Genomic DNA, 15973 nt, shown 5'->3' on the forward strand with positions numbered 1-15973 from the left:
CACTTTTAGTCTTCATTACAAGTGCCTGGCACGTTGTCTCTGGTCCATAAACAGGAAGTCAACTGAATTTTGAACACGAACGGGAAAGAGATGATTATATTGAGGAATTAGGCCAAAATCCATCATGCTAAAAGTAGCCTCAATTACTTTTGCACAAACCTGCACGCTTTATTTTAATGTTATAAGGTAAGCTAGCAGTGTAGCATGGGTTTTCTATTTACACCACCATCCATCCATCCATCTTCTTCTGTTTATCTGAGGTTGGGTTACGGGGGCAGCAGCCTAAGCAGGAAAGCTCAGGCTTCCCTCTCCCCGGCTATTTCGTCCAGCTCCTCCTGGTGAGTCCTGAGGCATTCCCAGGCCAGTTGAGAGACATAGTCTCGCCGACGTGTCCTGGCTCTTCCTCGACGACCTCCCCAGGGAGGCATCCTGACCAGATGCCCGAGCCACCTCATCCGGCTCCTCTTTACTCTACTATGGAGTTTCTCCAGGACGACAGTGCTTCTCACCTCATCTCTCAGTGAGAGCCCAGCCATCCTACGAAGAAAATTCATTTCGCAGTGGCCAGTGGAGTTTAAAGCAAAAATACTACGGCCGCTGTTCGGTACTGTGCAAAAAAAGATGTTTTTCATCACATCTGTCACCCTTGACTGACATTTTTCAAACGTACAACTGTTTTCTATAAATTTGCTTTATTTTTTTGGATATAGAAAAGATGGGTGGTTTTTTTTGCATCTGCATAGAAGTAGCGAGCTCAAGTTTGTGCATCTTCACTGGTAACATTGGTTGTGTTCACTACAAGGCACAGTGTCTCCTGCACACAACACAACCTCCAGGGGATTATGGGAGCAACTTGCCAAGACCCCCCTGTTTACCAGATGGAAGGACGCGACCGGGGAATAACCACCTGTACAATACAAGACAGAGGAAGGCAGCATCAAAGGTGTTGCTATTTCTTCCCAACTGGATGACAGAAGGACGTATTTGTGATGCATTGAGCCTACAGCAAACAAAACAACACGTCTGCACAGCTGAGCCTCGATGCAAGTGTTGAACGCACTTTTTATTACTCAGGTGTCAAATGTTTCCATTCAAAGACGGATTCAAGAGTAAATGCTCACATAAAAAAATATAAAATCAACGATGAAAAATGGTTACACGGGTGGAAAGAAATTGGCTTCCCGCTGAAAAATGAAGAAGAAAAAAAAAAAAGATGCACAGACGTCCGGGGTCATACCTGCATGTTCGGTTTGCACACCTCTACAGCCTTATATTCATCTCAAAAGTCTTTTTAGCCATGCATACAGTTGACACATAACACACGTTCAGTTTCTTGTTGCAGCCGGCACTTCCAATACAAAATATTTACACTACCTTGAATTAATTAGTCTTTAGTATCATTACAACCACCACCGTTGCTATTTGTTACTATAGGAATACTCTGAGCACATAAAGAATGGCATTTCATTTCATAGCAGTACCAGATGGGTGGGAAATGACAACATTGTGCCTTTAAATGTGGCGTTTAGTCGGATGTTGACATTAGATCAACGTTTCCTCAATTGACTGTGGGATGTTCTGAACTCCTGTTTCCATGACAGTTTTGAACTGGATGTAGCTCAACTTCCCAGCTGGTTAGTTTTTTTTTTTGTTTTAAAACAAACATGAAAAAAAAAAAATTGTTCCGTTGGTGATTTGTTTTGTGTCGAGATTAAATCAACAGCGCCTCTGCTGGTTCGAGCCAAGTAGTGCACTCCATTTTAAGTCGATTGCATCAAGATTTACATTAGACGCATCAATAATTCTGCACAACTGACAGCATTGTTGATGAGATGATCAAATACTGACAAAAGCCCCAATAAGATGAATCTTGAAAACAGATTGCGTGATATGTGGAAGACTACGCTGTTTAATGGACGGGACCCCCCCCCCAAAAAAACAATAAAATGCTTTTAGGTCACCTCTTTGGTTCAGCCCGGTGATGAGTAGAAAAAACACTGCACAAAATGTACACAAATCCAATCATTTGTTAATATTTTAAGCAAAGGGATCCAGGAAATCTGCTTTTGATGTTGTGTGCTGGCTTGTCACAGTAAACGACACATGGAAACAAAAGAGAACCACAGCAGAGTGAAGTGTTACCTTTAAAAAAAACAAAAAGAAAGGAAATCCCATGTGTAATTCTTTGCTAAAAAGGTGAAGACAGCAACATAAGGCGAGGGTATGCTGTTTTTTTGTTGTCAGTTGTTGCTCAATGCCGTTCCTCACATAATGAATGTCACTGCTGATATCAGGCTTAAATAAAGCCATGGCGTTCAACCATTTAATTGGCATGTGCATGTGTGTGAGCGTGCTAATTGCGTCTCTCTGCTGCAGTCTCCTCTCGCCGCCGCCTGGGGGCCATTGTTGGCTATTGTATATTGCAAGAGGAGCAGCAGGGGTCGTCCTTGTCAGGCTGGGCGGCGTAGTCCATCTGCCGGACAATCTCGGCAAACAGTTCGTCTACCATGGTTTTGCTCTTGGCCGAGGTCTCCATGAAGGGGCAGCCCCACTCCTCGGCCAGGGCCTGGCCCTCGCTGGACGACACCTCCCTCTCGCTCTCCAGGTCCACCTTGTTGCCCACCAGGATCACGGGAACCTTCTCGTACCTGAGACCATCACACAGAGCCACAGACGAACATGTCAATTGAGGGGGTGGTTTGTATTATACTTAAAAATACTATAATTCGGACAAACAATGGAGGAGAATGAGGGCCTTCTTTATATATTTCTCTGAATTTATCCAAAAGGAGACTGAGGGTAGCAAGAACTCGGATCACTGGAGCAAAGTGGAGACTGAGGGGTATAATACTGCAGCGGCCACAGCTAAGGCACAGTAACTGTGTTATTTCTAACTGCGACACCGCGCTAATGAATTTTCTCCACTGGGCATAATGATCATTTTTACATTGAAACACAAATGAATTTTGCAAACGTGTGACTATATTGTTCAAAACTGACTGTAGGAAAAGCATAAGACTAGGCCTGTCATGATAACAAATTTTGCTGGTCGATAATTGTCCTACACATTATTGTCGATAATTGATATTATTGACAACATTTTTTGAGGCCATTTTTTTCATTAATGATATGGCATAATAATGAGAGTACATCGTATCAAAAGCAATAAACTATAATTTCAGAAGAGTATATAACAATGTAATTGGAATGTCAAGAGCTTTTAAATACATTAAACAAACAATACAATACGTTTTTAACATTTCCCAAAATGTTGCAATTCTTCTTCTTGGGCGCCACACACGGGAGGCGACAAACTAACGCGATGGGCGAAACTCATCGCAAACCATGCACACGGGAGGTGACGAATGTCTGACACCCGAGAGCTACGGTACGTGTTCACATCCAGAGCGAATTGTACGAGTCTCCCACGGTTTTGATTGTAAGATGTGGAGGAAATTTGGGGGTATCAAAGTAGTACAGAGGAGGAAAAGCGGCCGGTGTTCATCTTGCTAGTATTAAAGATAAACTTACATAAATGTCAGTGTAAAATGAATGTAAACTTACCCGATATGTTTACTCTGGCACCAAAGAGTTCCAATGCAGCTTTTTTCTTTATATCTCAAAATTATTTTTTAGAAATGTCAAATACTGTCACTCTGAGAAATCTGACACGGAAATCCTGTCCTGTCCGCTCATTGGTTGATCAATGAAACTCCCGCTGATTGATGTGCATGGGTTTACTCTGTGCAGCCATGCTTCCTCACACAGCCGAAAAACATGCATGATAGGGTAACTGGACACTTTAAATAGTCCATAGCATTAACATGCTTTGAAATATGTTGTGAAGCTAGAAAAGGAGCCTTTTTGTCTGCTGACCATCCAAGCCAAATCCCACACTCTTATCACTGAGGTTTGCAGAAGTTAGGTTACACCTTTCTAAGTGTTATGTTCACAGTTGTACAAGGTGTAGATTTGCAGAAGTATTTTTCATGTCAAGGACCCATCATATCTCTGCTCAAAAGCAGGTTTCAGCGTAAAAATAGCTCCCTGAGAGGACAGTCTATTTCATTTTGATCTACTCATGAATACATAAATGGACTTTAATCTTAAATAGCCTCTTCCTTGGATCTGCTCACTTGCCAAAAGAAGATGATCTCACAAGTTGGTCCATGTTTAACCAAGGGCGATACGGTTCATCCTATAGTACATTTAATATAGTGAGTGGGGATGGGCATATTAATTAATATTAATATTATTATTACATTGATTGTGTAGACTGTACGGAACTGATTGTAGGGTAATTGCATCTTGAAGAATGAAGACAAAATGGAGGCAGAGGTCCTGTTGATTTCGTTTCAACTAGTTTGCTGTCAAAAGATGACGTCAGAAGTTGATCTCCATCCACAATAACTTCCACTGTAGCAATATTTAGCAATTGCACGGAAACAGGAGTTCAGAACATTCGGAGACTATCTATTTTCTATATACAGTCATCCCTCGCTACATCGCGGTTCGATTATCGCTCTCTCACTCTATTGTGTTTTTTTTATAAATGTATTAAATAATAAATGATTGCTGTTTCGTGGCTGAATACGGTCTATTATTAGTAAAAACAAATCATATTTAAGCAAACTGTACGTATTATTGGCCTAAATTAAGCATTTCCAAGCATAAGAATGGCTACATGAACTAAGTAAATGAACTGAAACACAAATGCAAGGCAGGAGAAGCATCCCACTTGTGACTGTAGTACTCTACATTGGCCATTAGGTGTTGCCAGAACGTGAGCTGTGATCGCTACAACAGGCAGTTAATGCAGGTTGAAATGATCTCACACAATAATAATAATAACAATAATAATAATAATAACAACAACCCATAACCAACTAACCTGGAAGTGGGCGTGGTTTAACCAGAAATGGGTGGGGCTTAAATCGATACATTATTTTAAGTCTGAAATTGACATACAGTAGACATTGATCAGAAGTTGCTATATTTATTGCTGTGCTTTATTTTGACAAGCATGCACCGGAATTGTCTGTCTGCCTTGCTGGCACTTGACCAGTGACCAGATACACGACACGTCTTGGGTTGACTGCCACTTTGTTTCGTATTATCGGGAGAATGAACAATAGCCTGCAAAATGTGTTGTCGATTGACGACACCTTGTCACATGCTAAGCCTATCTATGCCAGCGTGCGTCATCGCTCACGTTTCAATATCATTCAACTGGCTGGGATTTTTGTTCACATGACTGGTTGGCGTCATCTAGCTAGCTCGAAGCTACAATTGGCTATTACGTTCATGGGCTACATCAATCATCATCACAACGTACTTTTTGAAAGTGTCACTGAACAATCTTGCTCTCTTTTTATGGCTCGTCTTCAAAACACTGGTTGTGTGTCAAAGTTGTGCAACAGAAACACGTCGTGTGTGTACAGCTTTAAACAGTGACGCTATCACAGGTAGCGCACCAGCTGATGTTGAGTAGTTCACCAAAGAACATTTGCTTCACCTCTTAGTATTTTTAAGGGTTCTATTCAAACATGACACCTGTATTTACACACTGAGTGGAGATGTGCTTTGTATAAAGTCACATTTAAATGGCGACCAGTCCAGGGTGTACCCCGCCTCTCGCCTGAAGTCAGCTTGGATACGCTCCAGCATACCCGCAACCCTAGTGGATAGGATAAGGGGCATAGAAAGTGGATGGATGCTTTTGCACAGTATTCCATATGGGTTGTTCCAATGAGGTACCATCTTGAGTTTCATGTTCTTCCCATGCTTGCATGGGTTTACTATACTGTAGGTTTTCCCCTCCCACATCCAAAATTCATGCATACTGTATTCAGTTAATTGGAGACTGTAAATTGCGCATACGTGTGAATGTTTTTTTGTTTATATGTGCCGTGTGATTGATCGGCGACCAATCCAGGATGTACACAGTCTCTTGCCCAAAGTCTGCTTGGATAGGCTCCAGCTCACTTGTCACCCGAAACAGGTTAAGGTTTAAGCGGTAGACAATGAATGAATGCATTTTCAAATGTAATTTCCACTAAACTAAAAAAAAAAAAAAACTCAAAAAGTTACATTTCAGAAGAAGCTGCTGGGGCTTATCTTTCCGTCAGTGTAACAAGGCTATAAAGGTGCCCCATGCTGTGATTTTGTGGTTCAACTCTTTACATTATCCAAAAGTTAGCCCTTTAAAGGCCAGCAATGTTCTATTACCGTACATTCATGTCAATCAGCTTGTTTCTTCTCGCTAATAGAGTAGCTTATGCAACTTGTGTGGCTCGCTGGGGGCCTCTTTGTTGCACAGAGACATCTGGTATACAGGAGGGGGGCTATATATAGTCATAACAACAGAGGAGGAAACTTGTGCTCCCAGGAGGTGTGAGGCACTGGCTGCCAAAGATACCCAAGCTCCAAGGGCCTTGGCACAAAAAAAAAGCAAAAAAGGAGGTGTTGGCCACTCGGTGTCTGACCTAGGCAGTGGAAAGCAATTCACACTTGACAGTAATACAGATACAACATACACTAGTTTATTCAGACTTATTGTATATGTGACAAATAAAGTACAAGTCTGACAATATGGTAGAATAACAAAGCTCGGTTGTGCTAATGCAGTGACACAAACACAGCAAACAACATGTCACACTTTAGCCTTGAGCTTGTGAGCCCCAGGTCGCACATACTGGTTTACTATGACTGCCCCATTCCCAGACACGTCTCATCTTTAATGCATGATGCATCAACTCACATAGGTCTCGCTGATGGATGGTGAAAGACATCACTGACTGGCTCAAGACACTCACATTTTTGGCTTTAACCAACGCTGCCAAGATGTGGAGGGAGGATAACAGGCGGCTTCTTCACAATAGCTATTTTAGGGAGGTTCTTCCATTCCATGACTGAGTCAGAGAATTACAAGTGTCTCTCTCTTGGCACATCTGAAGATATAATCGAGGTCCCTCCTATGTCTTTTGTAAACAACCTAAGACAGAACGCTGTTTGAAAAGAAGATCAAGGATGGTATTTCACTGGGATTCTCCCATGGCTCTACAAAACTGGCGTTCTCACTTCCTTCAGTGCCTGCCTGATGCTTCAAACAGATGATAGGGCCTTTGTAGCAGAAAGAAAATGGGGTGAACGATGCTTATTCATGTTTGCATGATGCAGAGTATTAAAACTAGGGGTGAAACGATTCCTCGAGTAATCCAAGTACCTCGATTACAAAAAGTAATCAAGGTGTTTTTGTGTGCCATTACCCTGTTAATTAAACAGAGACAATAAATGTGATTCTCTATTAGATTGACCGAACAACTGACAGTCGTTTGTCTTGCTTGTAAAGGGGAGTGAAAGGTGTGATGGCTTAGGTTGGATATGTTGGGAATAAACGAGATAAAATGTGTACATTTACCACTTGGTGGAAACTGGCCTTGAGAGTCATGTCATAACTGTCTACGATTCGAGATGCTCATATTGGCTTTGTCACCGATAGCCGATATACTAATATTGTCCAACACTTCATTACCAATATCAATATCAACCGTTACCGATATTGGCAGGATCACTTCCTATTCCTATTTATCAACTAACTCGTAGCAAAATATGAAGATGTCGCCCGTATGGATGTCGTTTCTCCTCCTCCTCCCTGCTTGTCATCACCGCCTTTGTCAACAAAGGTCTTCAATCAAGGTAAAGTGTGGTTAAATGTTAATTTATCCCTTTCATTCGTCATTTATACGCATTTATAGGCATTTTGATTTTTTTTTGCATGTAAAACTACAATTGTTAAAACTATAAAAAGAGTGTTTTGTGTTAACATTTCTGGGTGTCTGGAACGGATTAATTGGATTTGCAATATTTATTATGGGAAAAATGTAATTGGTTTGCGTATGTTTCGGTTTGATTAATGACGCTAACCAAGTTTCCACTGTATTTACAATCCGAAGGTGAAACTAGGAAGTAATTCCAGGCCGTGGACATAGGGAGCTAACAAGCTTTGTTACTCTGTGGAGCACAATGCAGTTTGACGAGGTCTCACTCGCGAGCCAATCAATAAATACCGGCAGAAAAACCAATACCAATATGACCTGATATCTCATTTTTATGCCAATATCGAACATCCCTATTTCTAAATAAGTCTCAGAGGTCCCACAGTAGTGTATTGGAAGTGGGGTGTCCAGAATATTGCCATGTGTCTGTTTACCGCAGTGGCTTGATTTGGAAAAACAAGCTGGGATAGGCTCCAGCGTACCCGTGACCCTAATGAGGACAAGCAGTATAGAAAATGGGTGGATATTTTGCAGCATAGGGTTATGCGAGGTGGCTTTGTCGTGCCACCCATGTGTCGTATTTTCGTGACACACTTCCTACAGCCTGCAAAGTCCTACGTTATCTCATCTCTGCTATAAAAGCCAAAGTGAGTCCACACTTGTGATTTTAACTATGCTGCGGCATTTTTCAGCTTAACTTCACCACCCGAGTCCACCATAGTGCAGCATTTGTTTTTTCCTCTTCTGCTTTCTTTTCTTCTTCATCTGTGAGTTCTGCCCAATTTTCTGCTACTCTCATGAGGAGTATGGAGTACAGTATGGCATCTATTATTTTGGACAAGCGCAGAGTATATATGTAAAATTAGATTAAAATTAAAATTAGATAAAGTGGAACGTAGCTCCTGTCAGGCTTACTAAAATCACTTTCGATGTCCAAATTACAGACACATGGCAATATTCTGGACACCCCACTTCCAATACACTATTGCGGGACCTCTGAGACTTATTTAAAATAGTTGAAAAATAGTATAATATGGATGGGTGTACGTTAATTATTGGACTGATAATTATCGGGCCGATATGAGGGATTATGATGTCAAATCAGAGAACATTAAAAATTGGTGCATATAACCGATTAAAAAAAAAAAAAAAGAGCTGATGAGGCGAGATTACCAGGCCCTGTGCTGGCCTATAGTGTGCTCCACCTCGCCACCTAAGTCAGCTTTGATAGGCTGTAGCCCCAGGTAAACATTATATGAATGGTGTTAAGGTTTTCATCAAATTCAGTACAAATGTATAACTCCACTGCAGAATGGCTGTGCAAACATCAAGGTTTATCACTTGATCTCCTCGCTTTTCCTCATCACTCTCTGACCATGGCACTGATATTTACATAGCCGATAAAGCCACCAATCACAGAGTGTCCCTGGAATGAGGAGTGATGAGGTTCACGGCGCACTCACACGGGGTCCACGGTGTAATCGTGTACGCGTAGCCTCTGTGGCAGCCGACTATGATGGATGCTGACAGGCTTCCAAGAGAGAACGATGCACGGCCGTGCCCCTGACCTAGGCCGATGTGTTTTGTGACAGGTCACCAATGTTTTGGCAGCAAGGAGGGACGGACAGTGTCTGGGAATTTTAACTCCTTCATCTAAGAATGTACTGCAATTTGTGTCTCTCTGTCGATCTTATAATCTCAGCTTTGCGCTTTTAATATGCGCATGAAGTAACAAGCGCTACGTGTAGGAGTAGCGTGTCAAGTGTGCAAAGAAATTGTGCTGTGACATCAGCCTCATGCTGGTGTTAGGTGTGAAATCACATAATAGCCAGGCTGCATCTGGTGTGTGAGAGCACACTTGTATACATTAGCATATAAACACACAGGAAAAAGCACAAGCAGAAGTAGCATCTCAGCTCACATGGGAGGAAACACACCGACCTCATTACTTCGTTCACATTTGTGGCAGTGTTTAAAAGGAACAAACGAAGAAGGCACAAGACAAAGGATTGTAGAGGCCTACGTGTCATCTGTGCTGTTTCACATGTTTCCATGCTTGTCTCTGAGGACTACCTCCTTCTTTTTTCAATGTAGAAGCATGACCGCAGACTTCACAACATCAGAAAAGCCAACAAAGAAACTTTAAAATGTGACACTCGTGAAATACTGGATATGAACCACTGATTTTCCATGTTACCATCATATAGTGGGCTCGGCTCTAATGAACTAGTGATGGGACCGAGCCGATTCAGTATGGGTATCAAGTTCCGATACCACCTGTGGAAATTTCCGATCTAAGAGCCATGTCCCTGGTTTAACGTTATCAGCAAACGTAGCTACAAAAATACCAATGAATGCAGCTGCCTCCACACATGCACTGCAGACGTCCTCCTCACTCATTCCGCTCCACCAGATGTGTTCACAGCCACACAAAACAGTCGGACATCTACACAGCACAAAACTTCTGAGTCGTTATAATATCATACTTGTCTGGAGAGCGGAGTTTATCACAGCCTCATATAAAATCAACAAGAATGAAAATGCAGCGACCTGGAAGTTAGGTGCGATGTTAAGAGTTCTGTGATGTCCAATTGTCTGTGAAGCCGTGAATGCGTCAGGCTTGAGCGCATGCTTGTGAGTGTGTGTGTGTGTGTGTGTGTGTGTGTGCATGTGTGGAGACAGCTACGTTTGCTGACATTCTTTTGGCCTGGTTGCATATGAATGCAAACAAAGCTCTGGAATCAGAATTGGCTCGGTATCTGCAGATATCCATATTGAGGTATGGGATCGGAAGTGAAAAAATGTGCACCAGTGCATCTCTGTAATAAATGGCATGCCTCAATCCGTCACCCAATGTATCATTGACTTAACAATTGAACGCCTCTCCCCAAATCGATGGCTCCTTCAAGTACATGCCTAATATTCTCCTCAGTTGATGAAAGTGATGTGTTTAAATTGCTTCATAATCAGAACAATAGAGTAGAACAACTTTTGACTTTGCATTCATATTGACAATTGTATGTAAATAATTTAATTTATTCAATTTAATTTGACAATTCTTTGTTTGATTTCCTGCTTTAAAATTAATTTTGTATAAGTGATGTACACCACCGCCTGTTGCTCATCAGTTGAGCAGATTCATCAACGCAACATTGTAACTTTAGAGGATACATGGCTAAAAATGTACTAAAAAATAAAGAAATACAGAATACTAACATTAGCTTACCTTGTTTCTGTACCTTAGCTCTGGACATTGCAGTATTATACTGCATGGTCTCCACCTTGCTGGGTTTTCTTGCTGCCCTCTTGTCTTTTCTCAAAGGCAAACTATACCCTGGACTAGTTGCTTGAGACTGGAGCATTGATTGGGAATTGATGCCACACAAGCTGCATGAAAGTCAGCATTGTGAATCACTACACTAACAAATTATTGATGAACATTAGACTACATTCCATTGGCCTTGGACAAGTTACAAACAGATACTTTCAATATCTAATAGGGATGTCCCGATACAACTTTTTCATTTCCCATACGATACCAATATAGCAGCCTTGAATATCGGCCAATACAGATATTGAGCCAATAGCAACACGAATCATACATACTTTTATGACTTATTTTGTAGTGTGGAATATAAGAAAAGGCTTCATCAAGTGATATTACTCAGAGAACAATAAGTATGAGAAAAACTCACCCATTTACTTCTTTCTGCATGTGAGGTATAGTTTCATCCACAATGTAGTGGCAGCTAGGCATAATATAGCGAGGTTTGAGGCGCCCCCTGAAACCTTTAAACCCGTCATTCCTCACCACCAACAGGGGCTCGCTCTTTTCTGTTATAGCTAATGACTTGCCACTTCATATTTGCGACGAGGTCGGTGATATTGAACTTCGTATTGAACTTCCCCAGTTTTGTGCCACCAGGGGAAACTTGTGCATGACAAGTTTTGCATTCAGCTGCAATTCCTTTTTACTGCCACATGGCTGACATTACTCCTGCTCCTTGCTACTTTGTTAGCACTCTAGCAAACACTGTTGTTGTGATCACATGAGCTCTATCCGGTCGCTGCTGGATGGATGTGCTTGGGAGGAGTCTGGAATCAACTGATTGTATCGGCATGCCAATATCGGAGATCTGCGATGCAGGCTGGTTTAATCCGATATTGTTTTTTCAGTGTGCCGACTTTTACACTTTCGATTCAATTCAGATATTGCAGTCTTCAATATCGGCCAATACGGATATTGAGCAGACATCAGCACAGAGCATACATACTTTTATTACTGGTTTAGTAGCGAGGAATGTTGGAAAAGTCTTCATCATATTTACTTCTTGATGCATCTGGGGTATAGTTTTATCAGCAATCGGTATAATGTAGCGAGGCTCCACATGCTCAGTGAAAGGTTTAAACCTGACATTACTCACCACTGACAGGGGTTTCTATTTCAGGCCTGTCAGGATAACACATTTTGTTGGACAATAATTGTCCAACAAATTATTGCGCTAAACAACACTGTTGTCAAAATTATTTTGAGACATTTTTATCATTAATGTAATGATGATATGTGGCATAATAATGCAAGTACATTGTATCAAAAACAATGAACTTTCATTTCTCAAGCGTATTTAACAGCGTAATTAGACTGCCAAGAGTTTTTCAATAAAATAAATTAAACAAACAAACAACATAATAAATTAAAAAACTAAAAAGAAAAAAGCCCTAAAAGAAAACCCCAAAGAAAATAAAATAGACGCTGGCTCTTTTAGCAAAAATTGCGCTTAAATAAAAATCATAACCAAAAACAATCAAAAACAAGACCCTGTCCCTGCTAAGAAAAAAAGCACTCCAATAAAAGCCACACACAACACTAAAAACATTAACATTAATAATGAACATTGGGTATTATTCCTTAACAGAAACGCACCATTTTGCACTGTTTTGTTTATATTTACTTTGCGACCAAACACCCCAGTAAGTGTTGACTGTCGGGAAGAAGGCTCCGCTGCACCTCGACCGGCATTTTTTTTTACCTGTTGGGAAAACTGGACATATGCGACATATTGGCTCGTCAGTGTTCATGGGCTCACCTTGTTAATTCTGTTTAAAACCTAAATATTCCCACACTGGGGCTACGACAATCACCTTAGAAACCATCGCTTTCGTGCCTTCATATTTGCATTTGCTCCCTTGCAGGCTACCACACTCTTTATCATGTGATTAATTGATTTATTGATGACCATGACGGGCGTAACTTTTCGCCGTCCAGTGGAAGTTTCTCACATATTGCAAATGTTTCAAACAGTGGTGGGTGTTTCAAGATGCCGCGGTGTTGCTGAAATCCTTCTTCAAATGCACGATGAAGTTGGTCGTATTAAACTTCCCCGGTTCTGTGCCACCACAGGAAAATTGTGCATGACAAGTTTTGTTTCAGACTTGGACAAAAAAACACAGCCACAAGGCTGACATCACTCCTACTCCTTGCTAAACATGCTAGCACACGCTGTTGTTGCACTAGGGTCATGTGGGTTCTGCATACTGAATAGAAGGGCTGGTGCCGTGTCTGGAATGGACTGCTTGTATCGGAGTGCCAATATACAAGATTTTAGATGCAGGCCGATATAATCCAGCTTTTTTGGCTGATATCAGACCGATACCTGATATCAATATCAGATCGGGACATCCCTAATGTCTAATAATGAATCCTATGGTGAACATTCATGTAGATCAGTGGTGCTCAGCTGGTGGGTTGGGACTCAAAGGTGGGTCGGCGACCTATTCTGGGTGGGTTACAGAAAGCTTATCAAGTGCATCCAATTTCTGACTTATCCTTTATTTGGAAACCAAAGCCAATTGTCAGGCGCCGGTCAGAAACGTGGTACTCTAGCATCGTAGCTATCTTTTGTTGATATTACTGTTGACTTTTGGAAAAAAGACAGCACGGCGACAATCTGAAATGTGTTAGTAAAAACATAATAATAAGGTGGTTCTTGACTTATGAACACAGGAAAATGTGGGTCCCAGAGTGAGACCAGCTGAGCCCCCAGTCAAGTACAAAATACAGTAGACAGTCAAAAATTAGGACACCACATTGTCTTTCACGCCTGAACACAAAAGGCGCTGTTATTAAACCCCATAAGTAGGACTGACTTGAAATTTCACACACGGCTCAATACGCTGTACAAAACATCCACTGTAACTTCAGAAATGCATAAAAATTGGTACACGTCGTTAGAGGACTGACAAGCACAAGTCTGTAAAATTTGATCAAGATTGGTTGCCAAGCATGGCCGAAAACGCCAAACAAAACATCTTTGCAAGGGCAAGCAACTAATTACTCTTTAGTTGTCGACCATTTGTCTAATGATTATAAAACTTTGAAGATATCTGTATTGCATGAATGCTTGTACTGTATGAATTCCAAAGCATTTTGAGCACAACCCATAGGGGTTTACAAACATGCACAAAAAACGTCTTTAAGATACTTTAAGAGTCAGAAGCACCACTGACTGTACCTCTGTTTCTGACAGTGTACACTACATTCACTGTAGGTGCACTTGCAGAAAACTGATATACAGTATTTTTGTAGCCAGAAAGGGAACAAACCAGTACACTTCTAAAAATAACACTTACTTTGGATGTCCACCAACTAGTGCAATAGGGTACATTAGCATAAACTGTACCTTGAGGGGCATACATAAGGCTCGCTACCATCATAAAGTATGTTCAGACCAAACAGCCTCATACTGTACGTGGAATGCCAGACGATCAAATATGCTTGTTAAATAAAACATGTCAGCCCACTAACGTGACCCTGGTTATCCCTCTGGCTTAGTGACTAAAAGGTGTAACTATCCAGCAAAGTGGAGCACAGCGGCAGATGTTTGCAGCATGTTATGAATGGGAGACTTCATTGAGACCACATTAAGATGTATTATGAGAAGAGGAATGGCTGCAGTAAACATCAAAATTGAGCAGACGTGTTATGTGCCTGTTGGCCTATTGTACTGCATATAGAGGCCCACCCTTGCACCATAGGTCTTATATGTATGTATGTATGTACAGTATGTATATGTACAGTATGCATGTGCATGTGTGTGTGTGTGTGAGTCCACCAACCTTTTCACTCTTATGATCTGGTCTCTCATGGGCTTTATGTCCTGGAAGCTCTGCTGGTTGACAAGGCTGTAGACCAGAATAAATCCTTGGCCATTCTTGATGTAAAGGTCCCGCATGGAGGCGAACTGCTCGGTCCCGGCAGTGTCAAGGATCTCCAGCACCGACGGCGAGGAGTCCACCTCGATCTCCTTGCGGTAGAAGTCCTCTATGGTGGGGTCGTACTTCTCAATGAACGTCCCGGTGACAAACTGCACCGTGAGGGCGGACTTTCCGACCCCTCCGCTGCCCAGGACCACCACTTTGTACTCGCGCATTGTGTATTCAATCAAGCCGTGTCACATTCACCATTTTGTTTGGCCATTTAAGGCGGTTGTTGATGTTAACACGGTCCGAGCTCGCCCCTCTCTCGGCTATGGCAGAGCACAAAGACCCGGCGCTCCGACACGGGGCTTCATTGTAGCAAATTCCCCCCCACGCAGGCCATGCACTTGACGGCTACACCACCATCCGGAAAGTGGTGGGTGCGAGGATGGAAAGGTATTGTTTTTCATGTGTTTAGACACACAAAAACCAAAGTTGTTACATGTAGGACGCTGTTAAAAAATGTCAGGACTTGCTTGCCACCTTTCCTCCAAAAAATAACGACGGAGTGTACGCGCGCTTTTAAAGCAAACCCGGAAATAACCGCGCTAACTACCTGGATACTTTAACGACTTATTTGTTTTTTTTCACCATCTCGACCACGTCTCTCCTTTCCTCCCAGTGCAATGCCAGCCGCCATAGTCTCGGGCGGAGACCCACGGCCGCTGCGTAAGCAACCACCCCCCTCTCCCCTCTCGGCTACCGTAGCGAGGCAAAGCGCCCGCAAGAACCCACCCACTTCTTCGTGTGATTGACGTTTGAGAACACCAATGGCAGCGTCAGTAGGGTGCTACCATTGAATGGGAGCCGAGCGTGAGATTGGACGCTTCACATTTCCGTTCATGTGTTTATATATATATATATATATATTTATATTTATATATATATAAATCCCATCATTCGGTTGCCCCAGTGACACCCGAGCAGCACCCGTCCAA

The 15973-nt window shown here is 42.0% G+C and overlaps 1 protein-coding gene across 1 annotated transcript; it reads right to left on the reverse strand.

Annotated features, from left to right (window-relative positions):
• Nucleotides 1-1037: 1037 nt before the first annotated feature.
• Nucleotides 1038-15749, reverse strand: LOC129187993 (ras-related protein Rap-2a). Its single transcript, XM_054787909.1, has 2 exons — nucleotides 14895-15749; nucleotides 1038-2648 (listed from the first exon to the last, which is right to left on the reverse strand). The coding sequence occupies exons 1-2, from the start codon at nucleotides 15206-15208 to the stop codon at nucleotides 2411-2413; spliced, it is 552 nt and encodes a 183-aa protein (XP_054643884.1). The 5' UTR covers nucleotides 15209-15749; the 3' UTR covers nucleotides 1038-2410.
• Nucleotides 15750-15973: the final 224 nt, after the last annotated feature.

The sequence above is a fragment of the Dunckerocampus dactyliophorus genome, chromosome 9 (genome assembly GCF_027744805.1).
Source record: "Dunckerocampus dactyliophorus isolate RoL2022-P2 chromosome 9, RoL_Ddac_1.1, whole genome shotgun sequence".
Taxonomy (NCBI): domain Eukaryota; kingdom Metazoa; phylum Chordata; class Actinopteri; order Syngnathiformes; family Syngnathidae; genus Dunckerocampus; species Dunckerocampus dactyliophorus.

Excerpts from the sequence above, each read along its gene's own strand:
- LOC129187993 (XM_054787909.1), bottom strand. The coding sequence starts at position 15,208 with ATGCGCGAGTACAAAGTGGTGGTCCTGGGCAGCGGAGGGGTCGGAAAG. Across the intron at positions 2,649-14,894 it reads CAGATCATAAGAGTGAAAAG|GTACGAGAAGGTTCCCGTGA; the intron begins GTTGGTGGACTC and ends TGATGGTCTCAG.